Genomic DNA, 18033 nt, shown 5'->3' on the forward strand with positions numbered 1-18033 from the left:
ACACACACACACACACACACACACACACACACACATACACACACACACACACACAGTAAACTATGTTTCTTTGGAGTGTCTAACCTTGACTCTTTCACTGACAGATTGTTTTTTTTATTCTATGTCTGCGACTTCTTTTACATTTTAATGCCGTTTGCTTCTGTCTCCGGTTGTTTCCTCCTGCAGATCCTCCGTCGTCTGAAGGTCTGCTGCCTCTCTTCCAGGCCGTGTCTCAGAGATTGTGTTTAACATACATGCTCCCGAGAGCTTGTAGCTTGTAGAGTCATGGGCTCCGTGGGGGCAGAGCGCCGCAGGCCAACGCCACAGATTCCCGAGGAGAGGGATGTGTGGAGGGATGGAGGAAGAGCTGGATGGAGGGATGGAGGAAGGGAGGGCTGGAGAGAGGGAAGAGAGAGCGGCGTGGTGCAGAGCTACAGCTTTGACTCGTACCAGCTAGAAGAGGAGGAGCTCAGTAAAGATGCCCCGGAGCGAGGAGTCCTGGCTCTGTCCGAGCCCGGTAAGGGAGTTTTGGTTCTGTCTATTTCTGTGTTTTATAAAATACATGGACAAGGAACATGGAAAGATGGAAGTAAAGAGATCAAAGAAAAAGAAGAACCTCACAAATATCCACATTATACTCTAAAACACCAGGAACAGCAAGTGTGGATAGATAGATAGATAGATAGATAGATAGGTAGATAGGTAGGTAGGTAGGTAGGTAGGTAGGTAGGTAGATAGATAGATAGGTAGGTAGGTAGGTAGGTAGGTAGGTAGGTAGGTAGGTAGGTAGATAGATAGATAGATAGATAGATAGATAGATAGATAGATAGATAGATAGATAGATAGATAGATAGATAGATACTGTAATATTGTTAGTGTCATTTATGGAAATATTATCTCTCTGTATCAGATTTTTTTGAATGAATGTGTAAGTTGGTGGTGCACATTCAGTGTGAAAGTAGCCAGCACTAGCTCCAGAAGTTGCTAAAAGTTGCAAGATGACGCCATGCACTCGCATTGGTGATGTTATCGTGTATCATTTTCATAAAGCGTAGTGATTGTGTCGGCTGCCTGCCTGCTGTCATTACCAAAGAGGAGAGGGAGGCTCTGTGGACTGTGGCTACTCTGAGCCGCATGCATGGAAATCGATTAAAATATAATATATCTCGCTTTACCCCTAATGGTCTGAAGTAGTTAAATTTGTTTTTAGAAATAAAGTTGCTAAGAGGGTCTGAAAAGTTGCCAAGTCTAGTGAGAAAGTCGCCAAGTTGGCAACACTGCGCGCATTAGAAGTTCCATTAAGATTAAACTGGGAACACTATTAAACAAGTTGTACCAGTTATGTTATTGTGACATGCCTGTCGCAATCGGGAGGGTTCAAAGAAAACATCAATAACCCTAAAGAAGTTCACCACGCAAAACATTTTATGAATGTTAGAAGGGGAAAATCTGTCACAAAAGATTTCCATGTTGTCAGTTTCTGCACTGAAATGTCAGTTACTTTTGGGGCGGTGCTGCATTGTCTTCTTCATTGGATTTTCTGTTAATGAGGTTTTATTTCTGCAGGCGGTGATCTCTTCTTCTGTCTGTGCAGCCATTGTGATGCTAACTACCCATTCTCACAACACAATCAATGCAAGGGGCTTCATTTTGATCCCAGAAACAAGTAACCCAAAAATAGAAAAGCTTCCATGGACTGTGTGCATTGCCATTGCATGTATGGGTATTAAAATAGGCATTTCTTATTCATGAATAAAAAGGTTTACTGGGTTACTGAGGAGCTAAGTGCAGGTCATCACCCTCACAATAGAGGAATGTTAAAAAAAAAAAAAATTGATCAGTCCCAGATGTCAAAATAACAAATTGCATGAGAAATGTAGAATTGACTCAAATTTATGTTTTTTCTCCTTTACTCAGCTGTAAAATACAAATGCTTGAAAATAGTTTCAGCAGTTAATAGTAGGCTTACCAGATTAGGAAAGGATTATGAACAGTAATATTAATATCCTGCACGTCCCACTTTAAACACGGTACTGAATCAGCTGCAAAACACACAAGTCTGAAACCACTCTGGCTGCTAGAACATGATCAGCAGTTCCTCTGATCAACCCCTCACCAACACTACAGGAGCGATGTCCTCTGCTGCTTTAACGGCTCTAACAGTGAAGCTGAGGCATGACTGCTGCTGCTGCTGCAGCTTCCATTTTCCTGATTAGCTTTAATGAAGATCGAGTGCGTCGGCTTCAGATCTAATTCTGATGTTTTGAAGTCATTTTTTTTTATCCCTTCCGTTTGTGTTGGACGCATTCTCTTTTAGTAATTCTCTAACCCTTGACTCATTCCTTTCCTCTCAGACATTGAGGAGCTGATCCCTGACGACCGTTACCATGGCATCTACTTTGCAATGCTATTGGCTGGCGTGGGTTTCCTGCTTCCCTACAACAGTTTCATCACTGATGTGGACTACCTACACCACAAGTTTCAAGGTATATTGTAAATAACAAGTACAAAGTATGCTGAAGAAACCTGTGCATATGCTTAGAGAACTGCGCATAATGCATGAGTTTTTTTTACAGACACATGCACACCTGAGCAGTACACACTCATCTCGTACGAGTCATGACTCTTGTGTGTTTTAGGGACATCCATAGTGTTCGACATGAGTCTGACGTACATCGTGGTGGCTCTGCTGGCCGTCATCCTCAACAACGTGCTGGTAGAGAGACTCAGCATGCACACCAGAATCACTGTGGGTAAGTCAAACGTCAAACCCACTCCCAGACTGAGCTTTAATCGTGAAAAGAAAGTCTCATTATGAGAACTTCTTCTCTAACTCATTAATTAAAGACCCTCTGAAAAGCTCAAAGCTTATCAGAGCAGACTCCGCAGATAGAACTGGCGAAGAGATTATAAAGATAAAGACAAAAATACTCTCTGCCATACTATTCCTTTGGCATTTGTTCTTTCATTTTATTTATTTAAATGTTTCAAACTTTGACAGAGACTGGGGACTCACAAGTCTGTCAAGAGTGTGGGTATTTTTTACTTCTTCACTTCTTTAAAATCTTGCGTCATCTTCAGCTTCAAAACATTTTTAAAGCGAACTCACTATGCTATTTACGTAAACCATTCAGATTCAGATTCAGAAGCGTGCACATTCCAGGCAGATTGTGCTCCAGGGTTCCTGATACTGGAGAAATTTAAATATGGCCCCAAATTATTAATTAAAAAGCTGGTTGTTAATGCTACTACACATTTTTGCAAACATTAAAGCTATTCATCCTAATCCATATTAAAAAAAAAGGTTCTTTTAAAAATAATGTATTAAAAATGTATGGCCCCCTTAGGTGAATTTTGAAATCATTACACATACGGTGCACGTAGGAGCAAGGTTTCACCAAACTCTGCATCTTAAAATAACTTTCATGCATCCTTGAGGAGATGTCTTTTGAAGTGTGTTGTCTGCTGGAGAGCTTGTCTCTGGAATTAATACACCCAGGATCGAACGTCAGATGGAAGCGATACTGCTCGCACGTCGGCCCTGTCAAATGTGCTCAGTCATGCGATTGCAACGGGACCTGGTTCAGTGGCGTCTCCTCACTTGTCTGTCCGTCTCTTTGTCTGCAGGTTACATCTTCGCTCTCGGACCGCTGGTCTTTGTCAGTGTGTTTGATGTGTGGCTGGCCAAGTTCACCACCAGGCAGGCTTATATTATCAACCTCGTGTCAGTGGGAGTGGTGGCCTTTGGATGTACAGGTACTACTACTAATAATAATAACTAATAATGCTTCTATCGATCAATCTATCTATCTATCTATCTATCTATCTATCTATCTATCTATCTATCTATCTTCTAAAAAAAAATCGCATCTATCTATTTATCTATCTATCTATCTCTCTATCTATCTCTATCTATCTATCTAATCTATCTATCCATCTATCTATTTATCTATCTATCTATCTTATCTATCTATCTATCTATCTATCTATCTATCTATCTATCTATTATATCTATCTATTATTTATCTATCTAATCTATCTATCTATCTATCTATCTATCATCTATCATCTATCTATCTATCTATCTATCTATCTATTTATCTATCTATCTATCTATCTATCTATCTATCTATCTATCTATCTGTCTATCTATCTATCTATCCCTCTATCTACAGTGGTGCTCAAAAGTTTCATACACATGCTTAAGTTGACTAAAAGAGGAATAAAAATCATGTTTTGGAAATTTATTTTAATACCAAATTAAAAAATGAGGTAAAATCCAACCTTTAAGGACACCAATTTTCTTTGTGAATGAATAACGTATTGTAAATAAATAAATGTTCTTATTTACAGTTTTTCTCCATTGGTTTGGCTCATTTCTTGAAACAGAAATTACATTCTCAAAACTCCAAGATCATTTGGCAAAACATTCTTACAGTTTAGCACAACACTATAGCTCACTTGCAAAAGCTCATATCTCTCCCAAAACAGCTCACTCATGCTTCAAAACTAAATTCATTTCTCATATAAAGAGTCAGTGCCACCAAAATGGCAAAGATCCTTCTCAATTGCTTCGCTCATTTCTCGAAACAGACCGGACGTTCTCCACACTCTTGGTGCTTTTGCCAAAATAACGTGGATGGTTCGGCACAACACCATGGTTCACCTGCAAAAGCTCATACCTCTCCTAAAACAGTTCACTCATGTGTCAAAACTAAATTTCCTTCTCATTTAACCAGTCAGTGCCCCCAAAATGCTCTGTCCCTTTAGCATTATGTAAGCACTGCAAGTCAGAATGTTTAGATATTTTGTCACTATGGCAGAGGACATGGAAATATCCCTCATATCCACCTTTCAGTCTTAGCCCAGTCCTTCATTCCAATGGTGACAACCCGACAATGCTGAGCTTAGAATTGTAAGGTTCTATCCTCCGTTTAGGTAGTTCTGAGATATTGAGCATCAAAGTTTTTATATCCCTGCTGACAAAATCGTTATTTAGTATAATCTTCTATTATAGCCTTATCTATTACATGTTCTTTTTTTTTTACAAAAATAACACACACAGCATTACTGTAATAAACACCTAATGGATCAGATTGTGTCAAAAACTCAATGTCGCACCAAATGGAGATATAACCTTATAATTCTAAGCTCACGAATGGTTACTGTCTGTTTTTTTGTGCTTACCAATACAATTGTGTATAAAACTGAAAAAAGAAATAGGATTTCACAAATAATACTGTAATACAGAATTTTATTACTCACACACATACTGTAAAGTAACTTCTATACATCAGAGAAAAAGAAATGTATACAGCATAACACTGTAATATAAACACACAAATTAGGCACATTAGGCTTTCATCCGGACAGCATGATGTCTTCGTCCTCTGCCTCTTCCTCCTATTCCACCACCACCACCCTTCCTCCTCCTCTCCTCCTCTTCCTCTCTACCTCCCCTACTCGAGCAGGCAGTTGCTCTGTTTCATTTACCTGGCCAGGTGCCTCCATGTTCAGAAATTGTGCTGGTCTTACATTTGCAAGATCTTTCAATACATGTTTGGGAGCATTCACATGTCATGGACAGCACCTGTCATGTAACTAAACATACGTTTGATTGGTCATCTGAATGTGTGAAACTCCTCCTCGTTAGTAAAGTTCTAGTTTCACCTGACTGTCAATTGCTGTGAAAAAAAAATGTATCAAATGTTCCAGGGATTCATATGTGGTATTCATGGTATTATGTTCTTGACTTTTTGACAATTGAACAGACTATTGTGCATGTAATGGCTTATACAATGAAATGATGCTGACAAGTTTTGGAGTGAACAACCATTAGACCGAGAATCAACAATCAGTTTAGATCAGCAAGATGTATTCACTTGGAAATTGTGCTAAATGTAGGCTACCTGTACTTAATCATTTGCAAAGATGTACTGAGACATTGAGGCATGTACTTAGGCATTTGCAATTTGAGGAAATGAATGAGAAATTCAATTCTGTTGTGAACAATTGCCAAGTAGTTTGGAGGTTTGTCCATGTTGTTTTGAGAATGTAATTTCTGTTTCAAGAAATGAGCCAAACCAATGGAGAAAAACTGTAAAATACAGGGGTCATAAGTATACATACCCCTATGTTAAATTCCCATAGAGGCAGGCAGATTTTTATTATTAAAGGCCAGTATTTCCTGGATTCGATATTATGCATCCTGATGAATTTCCCTTGGCCTTTAAATTAAAATAGCCCCACATCATCACATACTCTTCACCATGCTTAGAGATAGGCATGGGATACTTTCTATAAAATCATCTCTCAATGCAAATCAAACCAGGTATAGTCTAACTGAATAAAACCATGCCTATCTCTAAGCATGGTGAAGAGTATGTGATGATTGGGGCTATTTAATTCTAAAGGCCAAGGGAACTTTATCAGGATCTAATATCCTGAATCCGGAATAACTGGCCTTTAATAATAAAATCTGCCTGCCTCTATGGAATTTAACATAGGGGTAGTGTATACTTATGACCCCTGTTTTTAAATAAGAACATTTATTATTTACAATACGTTATTCATTCCACAAGAAAATTGGTGTCCTTAAGGTTGGATTTTACCTCATTTTTTAATTTAGGTATTAAAATAAATTTCCAAAACCATGAGTTTTTATTCCTCTTTTTAGTCAACATAAGCATGTGTATGTAAACTTTTGAGCACCACTGTATCTATCATCCATCTATCTATCTATCTCTCTATCTGTCTGTCTATCTATCTATCTATCTATCTATCTATCTATCTATCTATCTATCTATCTATCTAAGCTATCTATCTATCTATCTATCTATCTATCTATCTATCTATCTAACTATCTATCTATCTATTTATGTATCTATCTATCTATCTATCTAACTATCTGTCCGTCCGTCCGTCCGTCTGTCTGTACAACGTCAGATGTTCCTATACAGCATAATTCAAGCTTGCATGCAAAAAAATTCTGAAAGGTCAAATTTATTGTAAGGGTCTTAAGTGTTCGTGATATTCTGTCCACCTCCTGTGTACATAGGGTAATGCTAGATGGTGGTGCTCAGCCAGAGCTGTCAAATGAACAAGCAACAATCGAGGCTTCAGTCGTCAGCTGCTGCTAACGGCTGTCATACACTGAGCAAGTTTCCTTGCTCTGTGAGAGTGAACTCAGAGCCTTTCAGCATACAGTAGAAACAGTTTACTTAGCGGGGGTCCGGAGGTCCGAGCGAGTGGTGTGGAGGTTCAAGAAGTTGTGCCGTTGACTGTTTGCACTGATAACTACTTCCTCATCCCTCCCCAGTGCAGCAGTCCAGTTTCTATGGTTACATGGGGATGCTGCCCAAGAGGTACACACAGGGGGTGATGACCGGAGAGAGTAAGTACGCTCACACAGACAAAGAATTACACACACACATCCCCATATCCCTGCTATCACGTCCTTCATCCCCTTCTTATTCCGCCCGCCCTCCCCCCCTCCCCAGGTACAGCAGGTGTGATCATCTCCCTGTCGCGGATCTTCACCAAGCTGCTGATCCCCGACGAGAGGAGGAACACGCTCATCTTCTTCCTCGTCTCCATCAGCATGGAGATGCTCTGCTTCCTGCTTCACCTGCTGGTCCGCCGCTCCCAATTCGTCCGCTACTACACCAGCCACTCCCAGGGCAAAGGCCCGGCCAAAGGCCACGACCCGCGTGACAACGGGACCGGGTACAGAGTGCACCATGATGTCGTCGCAGAGGAAGTAAGATTTGTAAGTGTGTGGACAGTTTATTGGCTACCGTGTGTGTGTGCGTCTTGTGTGTGCATGCAGTGAATATACAGAATATGTTCAGTCATGCAAAGTAGCCATGGATGGCAGTGTTGGTCTGATCCACTAATATCTCAACAACTATCGGATAGATTGCCATGATATTGTGTCATTCATGATCTTCAGACGATGAATTCTTCTGACTTTGGTGATTTCCTGACTTTTCCTCTAGCGCTTCCATGAGGCCTTAAATCCTTCATAAATATTGCAACAACAAACAGTTTCTGAACCAAGACAAGGAAGAAATGTCAGGCCTCTGAACTGTGGTGTCATGCAGCTCCCATTTCCTTGTTGATTTCTGTTAGAAGTGTGTGTGTGTGTGTGTGTGTGTGTTTGTGTGTGTTTGTGTCTTCAGTGTGAGCTGTGTGGGTTTTTAAATGCAGTATTATTTATTTAAGCTGCAGGCTGCTTTTTTGGCTGCCACTCAGTAAGAGAAATATTGCGAGAAACAGAGAAAGGGATTTAGGGATGATAGTAGTGATGCGGAAAGAAGACAGATGGCGTTTTTGAGGGAAATGTAGAGGTTGAGGCCTCATGCGGCCAGAGAGAAAATGAGAGTCACAATACTGAGATGAAAACAGGTAGGGAGAAAACTGTTGATGCAAAGAGGTGAGACAGATGGGAACACACAATAGGAAAACAACAGAAAGAGAGGGCAGAGAGCAGAAGACCAGTCATGAGAATGAGAGAACAAAGTGACTGAAGAATGACAGGAGAAGAGGTAAATCCACTTTGTATTCATGCTGGAAGCAGCACTTTGTAGGCGGAACACATGGAGTTGATATTCCTCATCACAGCGTGGGTGGGTCTGTTCAGAGCCTTCAAAGGTAGACACATAACCTCAGGCTGTCACTCTTTCATGCGTGCGGGGTTCTGTTTGTACACCATTACACACAAGACAAGTGTGAGAGGAACGCCCCCCGTGTCTGACAATAATAGGCATGCTATCCATGACTGTGTGTGTGTGTGTGTGTGTGTGTGTGTGTTTTGTTGGTGTGCGTGTGCGTGTGGCGTGTCGTTCTGGGGGCTGATTCAGGCAGCTCTTTGTTCCAGGTGCCAGGGGAAATGTGCGCTCTATTCAAGGTATACAGATGAGTGGTGCTTCTGGCCCGCAAGTCCTTATAATCAACTAATGGACGGCTGTGTGTGTGTGTGTGTGTGTGTGTGTGTGTGTGTGTGTGTTGTGTTTTTTCCTCCTGGGCCTCCCTCCAACATCATTACGTCAGCCTGCAGCTACTCACATTGATCGTCTCTAATGGCAACTGCCGTAAAAAGCTGATGTCATGCAGCCAGGAAGCCATTCTTACTTTAATGAAAAAAAAGAAGATAAAGCTCACTAAACCACTGCAAGACAATATGTTTATTTACTGTGTGGTGGCTACCTCTAGTGTTTTCCTAATGAACTGTTAATGCCCTTCAAAAAGCCTTACAGTGTTTTCAGTAAATGAGGAACAAAGTAGGACGTTTTCTTGTGGAATTCGACAAACAATCATTTAATAGTTCACATGTTTTCTGTTTTAATTTGGAACTGAAGACTTGACGTGATGTTGATGACTGGCCTTGAAGGTTATTCTGTGTGTTGTTTCATAAAAATATTGAAGAGTGTATCTGTTGCTTTCCAGGGAAATGGTGGGACAGCACCGATCCCAACAGAGGAAGGCGTTGAGGACTTTGAGGGGGGGACGTATGTGCGATTCGATGCCCCGAAAGCCAAAATAAGGAGGAGCTGGCCTGGTGTCCGCGGTACTCTCTCTCTTTTAATCCAGTGTTCTCATGGCTCCATTAACCTCTGACTCCAGCAGATTTGAAATTTAAAAGCATCCCCTGGTGATTCATGGGAAGAGGAGAGTGTTCTTGCTCAAGCAAGAGATTTAGCTTTTTAAATATCACCCTGTGTGTGTGTGTGTGTGTGTGTGTGTGTGTGTGTGTGTCTCCTCTAACCAGACATGATCTTGCATCGTTACGTGGTGTCCCGTGTGATCTGGGCCTACATGCTGTCCATAGCAGTGACCTACAGCATCACCCTGTGTCTGTTCCCCGGGCTGGAGTCAGAGATACGAAACCCCACCTTAGGGGAGTGGCTCCCCATCCTCATCATGGCCACCTTCAACATGTCGGACTTTGTTGGCAAGGTGAGGCTCACGTTTTTTAAATTGTAAAGAAGGATAAGAGATGGAGGAACAACACCTGGAATGTTTGGAGATAGAGTAAAACTCAAGTGATCAAGTCTTTACGGGGCACAGTAGAACCCTAGTGATCCTTTCATCATTTCATCAGTGGTGATCGAACTGTTATTATTATAATAAAACTGTAAAATTAAATAAAATCATCGAAGGAAAACAGTTCACACTAGATTTTTTAAAGTAATGGTCAAATATTGCAGTTGGAGTTACAAATAACAGCAGCTCTTCTCATGCAGCAGTAGAGTTCAGAAGTTTAAAAGAGAGGACACTGTTAAGTGTTTTTTTTAGTGACTAAATCACAAGGAAACTGTAAAAGAGAGGGGGACAAAAATAAGATTTTGCAAAGTGAATAGGACACAACATGTCCCTCCCTGTCCGCAGGCGAAATACACCCTCAAGAATACAAATCCACTTGATCAAACACCAGCATTCATAATTAGTGACTCCAACCTCATCTTTTTATGTTCTAAAATTCACGTAGCTCTTGGCACTCACTTTCATTTCACACCTGCTGAGATCCTGGGATTTAATTGTACATGAGGCGTCTTGGCGCCACAGAAGAAGGAAAGATAAAAAGTCATGCTGTAACACTGGAGCTGACCTCTCTCCTTTTTTTGAATCTGAGAGTAAGAATGAAAAAAAAAAAGTCTGGTTTATTTTGGAATAATTGTACTTGGCTCAAAGGCTTTCTCTGAATATTTAGGAATTTTATCTGATGTCCGTGAGTCCTCATTTTGACTTTGAAAGGAAAAAATACAGTTTTTATTTTTTAGCTCTTAGTGAAAGTTCTGTTCTGATTGTACGCTTTAACTTTGTCCTAATGGCAAATTAAGCAGTCTGTTGAAATGGGTGGAAAAAGATAAGGGGGTAGGAATGAAATTACATAAAAAATGGGAAAGAAAAATCAAGGTAACTTAAAAGTAAAAAGAAAAAAAGTCATGAGAGGAAAGAACAAGGAAAAGAGTGGTAACAATTGGCATTGTGATTTATTTAATTGGCTCAATGGAAAGCACCGTTGGCAGCAGGAGCACCAATGGTTTAAAGACTTAGAGCAGAACAGGGTCTAATCTTCACTTTTCATTTTTAAAACATGTATTTGTGACACAAAATGTCTGGCGACGAAGCAGAATTGAACCGCAGCCTCGCTGAAACTCACCGCTGCTCTCTGCTCAGATTCTGGCAGCGCTGCCGTTCGACTGGTCCGGAGGCCGCCTGCTCTTCTTTTCCTGCCTGAGAGTGGTCTTCATCCCTCTGTTCGTCATGTGTGTGTACCCGGCCAGCGCGCCCACCCTGTCCCATCCTGCCTGGCCCTGTCTCTTCTCCCTCCTTATGGGAGTCACCAACGGCTACTTCGGGTCTGTGCCGATGATCCAGGCCGCGGGCAAAGTGCCGCCCGAACAGAGGGAGCTGGCAGGTGAGTTACTCACCGTTAGTCCTGTGTTACAATGGGCCTGATTAAATGTAATTATTTTGGTTGTTTTTCTTTCAGTGACGCATTGAATGTTGCGTTTGGTGGTTTATTTAATGTAATAGTGATGCTTGGTAATGTAGAGCTACACCAGCTCTGGGTGGACTCCAGGAAGAACAGCTGGGCCTATGGCCGCAGCTTCTGGAGATCCCAATAAATCAAATCAAATTATAGATACATAACTGTATGTAGAAAGATTTTGTTATGGTTGGTGTAGTGATGTTGAGTTTTTTTTTGTCTTCAGCGTGATACAGCTCTGAAAATAACAACAAACTGTAAATGTATTAGTTGATCGACCGAAACTGGTCATTATTTTATTTTTTTTATTTGAAAAAACAAAAGGGGACAATACATATTAATGAACATTTTCACAAATGTAAATATGCCAGATTGTAGCCTTAGGCTAATTTCCATCTGCAGACCCCCTGGCAGGTTGATGGTACACAAAAAATAATAAATACATACAAATACACTATACACAGGCTATATACAGAGAAACAAGGACAAGAACAGTGATCACATCATGTCAGAACAGACCGTAACAAGAAGAATGGAGAACAAAGGATATATAGAGACAAAAAAAACATTGACTATATTACACAAACCACAATTTTGCACATGCCCTGTCTATCATTATCAATCATTTAAGTCCGTTTTTAAGCTAATGTAGCAAGCTGTCAATGGGTCCTGCTTCTCAAATGGGAGGAATTCCTGCTTTATTCAGCTGTGTATAATTGCAAACTGAATATCTGTGTTTTGGATTGTTGGATGGACGAACAAAGCTATTTGAAGACGTGTCTGTCTGCTGCCAGCTCACTAATTAACTCAGTGTATCTCATTGTTAGTGTAAAACCCATTTGGATGGATTTGCTGCATCAGCCCTCTATGAATTTGATCGAAGAGAAAAACTGGACAGATAAAGGAATTTACTGAATTTACTTACATGGCTCTGTGGCTTTAAGGACATTTGTGCTTGAATTCAACTTTTCTCTACCATTTCCAGTTTTTAAAATCACAAGTTTTTTTTCTTTTCACATTGAAGTCCAGTGGAGCAATCTTTCAATCCTCCTAAGGCTTCTCCTCCCACATGTGTTCACCTACAGACATCGTTCAATTGTTAAACTGTTCATAAGCTACAGCTATTAGGAAATGATTCATATGAGTCATTTGGTGGGATGGTGGCTAGCACCAGAATCTAAGCCCTCCATTCCCAGTCTGGGCCGGCCCTTTTCTGTGGAGTTTGCATGTTATTCCAGACATTCTTTGTCATGCTATACTATAACTTTTTTCTACATATTATGACTTTTTTTTCGACATGCTATTATGACTTTTTAGCACTTTCTTTCAACAATATATTTATTTTTAACATGTTATATATTACTTTTTTTTTTTTTACTATTTTTACTTTTTTCGTCATACTATACTATGAGGTTTTTATCACTTTTTTTGACATACTATACCATCACTTATCACGGTTTTCAACATACTATACTATGACTTTTTTAAATAAATCTTTTCAACATACAATACTATGACTTTTTATCACGTTTTTCGACACACTATACTATGACTTTTTTAAATACATTTTTTCGACATATAATATGACTTTTTAATGACTTTTTTCGACACACTATACTATGACTTTTCTCAGAATTCTGAGAAAAAAGTCAAAATTTTGAGAATAAAGTCAGAACTCACATACATTTTTCACCAGTGGCCCTAATCCTCTTGTGAAAAGGAAAAGGACCACATGCTGGATTCAAACCTGGGACACTGCAGGGCTCAGCTAACACGGGGCGAACATACTTACTGAGTGAGCTATAGGTCACCCCATACTTCAATATGACATTTTTTAATACATTTTTTCAACATACTAAACTATGACTTTTTATCACATTTTTAACATACTAAACTATGACTTTTTCTATACTACGACTCTTTATGACGTTTTTCCACATGCTATACTATGACTTTTTATCACTTTTTTGAACTTGCTATATTATGACTTTTTTAAGACTTTTCTCATCATAATATTCTATGAATTCTTTTTTTTACTTTTTTCAAGATACTTTATTATCACTTTTTCATCACTTTTCAACATATTATACTGTGACTTTTTTATGACTTTTGTTGACATACAATCCTATTACTTTTATTACTTTTTTGACATGCTTTACCATGACTTTCTATCACTTTTTTTGACATGGTATACTATGATTTTTTCATGACTTTTTCAACATACTATAAATGTCCCATTGTCAGAGCTTAATAAAACTGTTGTTTGCATCTGTGGCTGCTGTGTTGTTGCTATTTCTGCTGCTTTTTTATAACTTTTTTGATATGCTATACTATGACTTTTTAAGACTTTTTTGACATACTATACAATTACTTTTTTTATGACTTTTTGTGACTTTTTTCGACTTATTATACTATGACTTTGTTATAACACATCTCAACATGCTGTACTTCCATACATTCATAATTTCAGTTAGAACATAAATTCAGACCTCACAATATTGTACATCGTTTATTGAAGCTTTAAAGCCAATAATTCAGATTAGCGCCCGCTTTTCAAAAACAAATGAAATGTTCCACATTTTTTAAAAATTAGTGGTGTTAGTTAACTTTTTACTGAAATTCATCTTAATTAAAATCATTTACACTTTTCCAGCTATCGTCACTACTTTATATCGGATTTAAGCTATTAATCAAGTTTAGCTTGAGCAATTTAACTATTCAGCATTCACATGCATGTCCTGCAGAAAAATAAATTTTCTAGTATGTCACGTTACTTTCTGTCTCACATGTCACTTTCTGTCTCTCCAGGGAACACCATGACGGTGTCCTATATGACAGGCTTGATGGTGGGCTCCGTTGTGGCGTACGCGGCTTACAGCTTCGCAGCTCCGCCACCATGGCCATCCCGGCCAATCGTCACCTATCACACACCTGTCAACACAACTGCCTTTTGAATGTCCACACACTTAATTAAACAAACACATATAAACACACAGACATACACACGCCTGCAGCCATTGAGACATGCGAGATGCTGGCCAGAAGAAGCAATGCTGACTGATGGACTCGAGTCAAGCAGTAGAGGACAAGAGGTCATCTGTAATGAACCCTCTAAAGGTTCATGTTTATACTCTGAGAGGTTGATTCTCCTTGTCCAGATTACGCTTTGATTTGGCTCACTGGATAAAAGAAGAGGAATAAGATACAAAAAAGAGAAAATTATGTTAAACCATAAAAACATAGCAGATTTCTCCTCTCTGTAATTCACCAGTCACCTTGAAATGTCACGGCTCTGCTGTGATGAACTTTTCCCTGGAGGTGAAGAACGGGAGCTGTGCATCTGTCAGAGAGCCAACAGAAGCCCTTTGAGTGTCTCACAGTCAAATGATTGTCTGCATGTGTGTACGAACAGACCCGCTGGCATTTGTACAGTGTAAAGTCAACTGGTTTTTCACTGCAGGGAACCACCAGCTAGCAGGAGGCCTATTTGAGGAGACCTTGTATTATGGGTCACATATGTGACATTTCACGATTTTTAGTATTCAGAGCTGAGACAAGGTGTCAGTGTGGGCTTTTCTGGACCAGTTGTTTCAAATGTTCCCTCATTATGATCTCTGAAAACCCCTGACTACACCATTCAAAAACGGAGCAACTTAAAGGGGGCCACATTTAATTCACAGTGAAACCGAAGCCCCTGATATGACATATTTGTGAGTATAATGGAATATGTAAAATTATGTGACAGATTGCAAATGCAAACAATATTTTTTGCAGACTGAAATCCAGTCTCCCCAAATCCCAAATTCCATCTGATTTGATGAGTTTAAGTAAAGGGAATTTAATATAAAACACCTTTTTGACATGTACTGTATGTAGACTAGAATAAGTGATAGCAGAACAGTTAACACTGCAACACAAAATCAGAACTTGGAAAATGTATTTCATTTTATTTGACTGTGAATTACAGTTTTCTTTTAGTGACATTCAAGATACTGTCAAAACCTGATTTTCTTTGAGACAACTGGACTTTATCTTGATTGGCTTCCCTCAACAAAATTGTACTGATTTCTGGTTTGCCTCCATTCACCTGCTTTTTTGAATCTGAATTGGAAAGTTGTATTCCTTTCCGTACATTACTCTTATCCGCCTTATATAATCTGAAAAGAGAAATGAGTAATGTTGAACCTTAATGGAGGGATTATGATCATCTGGATTAGCAGCTGCAGCTCTGTGTTATTTTGTATTCACAAATCATGCTAAAAGAAGGCGAGAATGAGCTGATTTCTGGCTGTTCAGTGACATTGACGTCTCTTCTTGCACCCTCTGATGGCTGGAAGGAGAACAAAATGTTAGTGTGAATCTACCAGATGAGGTCACGTGATGATCGCTGTGACTTGCAGTTGTGTTTTAAAAAAAAAAGGTCTGTGTCCCCTCTGTGTCCCCCTGAACGGTGTCTGTGTGTAACATCCATGTCATGATGTGGGATATTATAGGGAGACACGTATGTGCCAAAAAAATCTGCCTGTTTCTCATCAGTGTTTGTAGCTCAGAAAAGAGTGAATGTAATATACAGCTCAACAGGATGGAAGTTGTAAATATATAGACTGAAATGCACTCAAGGCAGAGACAAGCTCTTATTTTATTCATGGAAAAGCCTATGGAAAATATCAGATTCATATTTTTTGTAGCTTTTATTTTTAGCAGAATTGATCTCGAGAGCCCCTGTTTCCTTTTCATTTTTTCAGCCTCCCCAGCTTCTTAGTTTCTCAACGTTTCCTGTAGGATTTGCTGAATTTTTCAAGAGGCTCTCCTGGCATTGTCGAGTTCAGACTTATACATTATAAAGAAAACCGGCCGCTGTGTAGAAAGCCATGAAGTGCAGTACATTATGTAGGTGACGGCTTGAATGGAGCCTAATGTTGGCGCCATTTGATGAAAGGGTAAGTGCCATTTGGGAGCCAACCTCATTACTGTTTGTATGTCCCACTGTGCTGACGGTGCCACATTGCCCGAGGCCTCTGTCCTCTCTGAGCTGCTGGTTTAAAGGTGTTTTTAGCTATTTTTGGTCAGATGTATCATTAAAGGACATGAAAAGTCTCTTTCCTTCTCTGTCTCTGTCTCTCTCTGGTAGAAACCTTAGGGACATTTGAAAGAAGGGAGATCCCACTTTTCAAAGAATCGAAAAGATGAACCCGTATTTCTTTCAACCCTTTGAGCTACTTCAAGGGAAAAGTTTGACATTTTGGGAAATAAAGTATTCACTTGCTTGCGGAGAGTGAGATGAGAAGACACCGCTGACACCAAGAGCCAGCAGCTGTTTCACCCTGTGTCCAGTCTTTATGCTAAGCTAACCGGCGGCTGGATCCAGCTTTGTATTTACAGTACAGGGGTATCACTCCCAAACTTTCCCCATAATGTCAAACTATAACTTTAAGATTAATAGTTGACTGCAGTGGCAAATTATTCTACAGGCTTTTGCTTCATGACTTTTTTTTATTAAATGTAAAATATGGAGTAAATGAAGAAGATATTCTAAATAAGTTAATTTCTCATAAAGAAACCAGTGTAATTAAAAAAGAAAAGAAAATCAGCATAGTGATCTGTGCCAGTGGAATGAACAGTTTAAGATGAAGTGGAGAAAATCCTGCAGAAAGAGACCATAATGACACTTTGATCTGTTTAAAACTGACACTTTCATATCCGATTAATGACCTTCTGTAAGGTAGACCGTAAGCACACTCAGTCACACTTATCATTTCAGAACATATTTTCTGACATTAGCTGACACTTTTATCCAGAGTGATTCATAATGAGTTTTGAAAAAGCTCCACCGGAATGAGATCCCCACAAATTACAGCCAGACAACCACAGGGAGTCACTCAGGAAAGAAGAGGCAGGCAGAAGGAGTGTTTGGATAGCAGTTAGAGTGAAGTGTAGAGCCGAGAGGAAAGGTACTCAGGATGAGACGGAAAGCGACTCCGGAGTTTTAAGGGATGACATTCGATCTCCAGCGGCGTGCTACCTCACTGGCCTTACGTTTTTAAAACAGAAAACCTTTTGATTCTGCTTTTCATCTCATCCTCAAGATCTGGTATATCTGTCAGCCTGCCATGTAACTTCCTGTTTCTGTTTTTTAAATTGATAATTTCCCTCCCAACTGTCAGAAAGACAATTTCTTCAGGAACCCTGTCTCGCTGATTATCTCAGACTGAACGCCCATGTCGACTGCACACTGTGAAACATCAGGATGGGGAAATAAAGAATGTGAATGCACACAGACACTATGTGTATATAGCTACCTACAGTAACATAAGACATTTTGTAGATAATACTTGTGAAAAAGAACAGTGTAAGAGCCTCAGTGATCCTGAATTTTTTTTAGGGTGTCTAATTTAGATTTTTTTCAAAATATGTGTATATAACTAAGTGATTCCACGACCAAACAGACAGCTTTTCAGGAGTGGGAGGACAATTGTCTTTAGCTTGAACCATCAGAATGAGATCTAACCAGGACTGGAGCAAACTGTGTCCCCCCACTG

The 18033-nt window shown here is 39.7% G+C and overlaps 1 protein-coding gene across 4 annotated transcripts in view; it reads left to right on the forward strand.

Annotated features, from left to right (window-relative positions):
- The window catches only part of slc29a4a (solute carrier family 29 member 4a), a 38252-nt gene extending 21661 nt beyond the window's left edge, over positions 1-16591 (forward strand). For 2 of the 4 annotated variants that reach the window (XM_032537714.1, XM_032537713.1), the window contains exons 2-11: positions 268-517; positions 2355-2486; positions 2640-2753; positions 3628-3756; positions 7319-7393; positions 7500-7768; positions 9448-9568; positions 9770-9957; positions 11182-11422; positions 14303-16591. In XM_032537714.1, coding sequence (XP_032393605.1) covers positions 286-517; positions 2355-2486; positions 2640-2753; positions 3628-3756; positions 7319-7393; positions 7500-7768; positions 9448-9568; positions 9770-9957; positions 11182-11422; positions 14303-14448 — 1647 coding nt within the window. In that variant the 5' untranslated portion in view covers positions 268-285 and the 3' untranslated portion in view covers positions 14449-16591. Of the gene's footprint in view, positions 1-186; positions 518-2354; positions 2487-2639; positions 2754-3627; positions 3757-7318; positions 7394-7499; positions 7769-9447; positions 9569-9769; positions 9958-11181; positions 11423-14302 lie in introns of all 4 variants that reach the window. The other 2 variants (XM_032537712.1, XM_032537715.1) reach the window with 2 other exon arrangements.
- The last annotated feature ends 1442 nt before the right edge of the window (positions 16592-18033 follow it).

Source organism: Etheostoma spectabile, chromosome 15, assembly GCF_008692095.1.
Source record: "Etheostoma spectabile isolate EspeVRDwgs_2016 chromosome 15, UIUC_Espe_1.0, whole genome shotgun sequence".
NCBI lineage: Eukaryota > Metazoa > Chordata > Actinopteri > Perciformes > Percidae > Etheostoma > Etheostoma spectabile.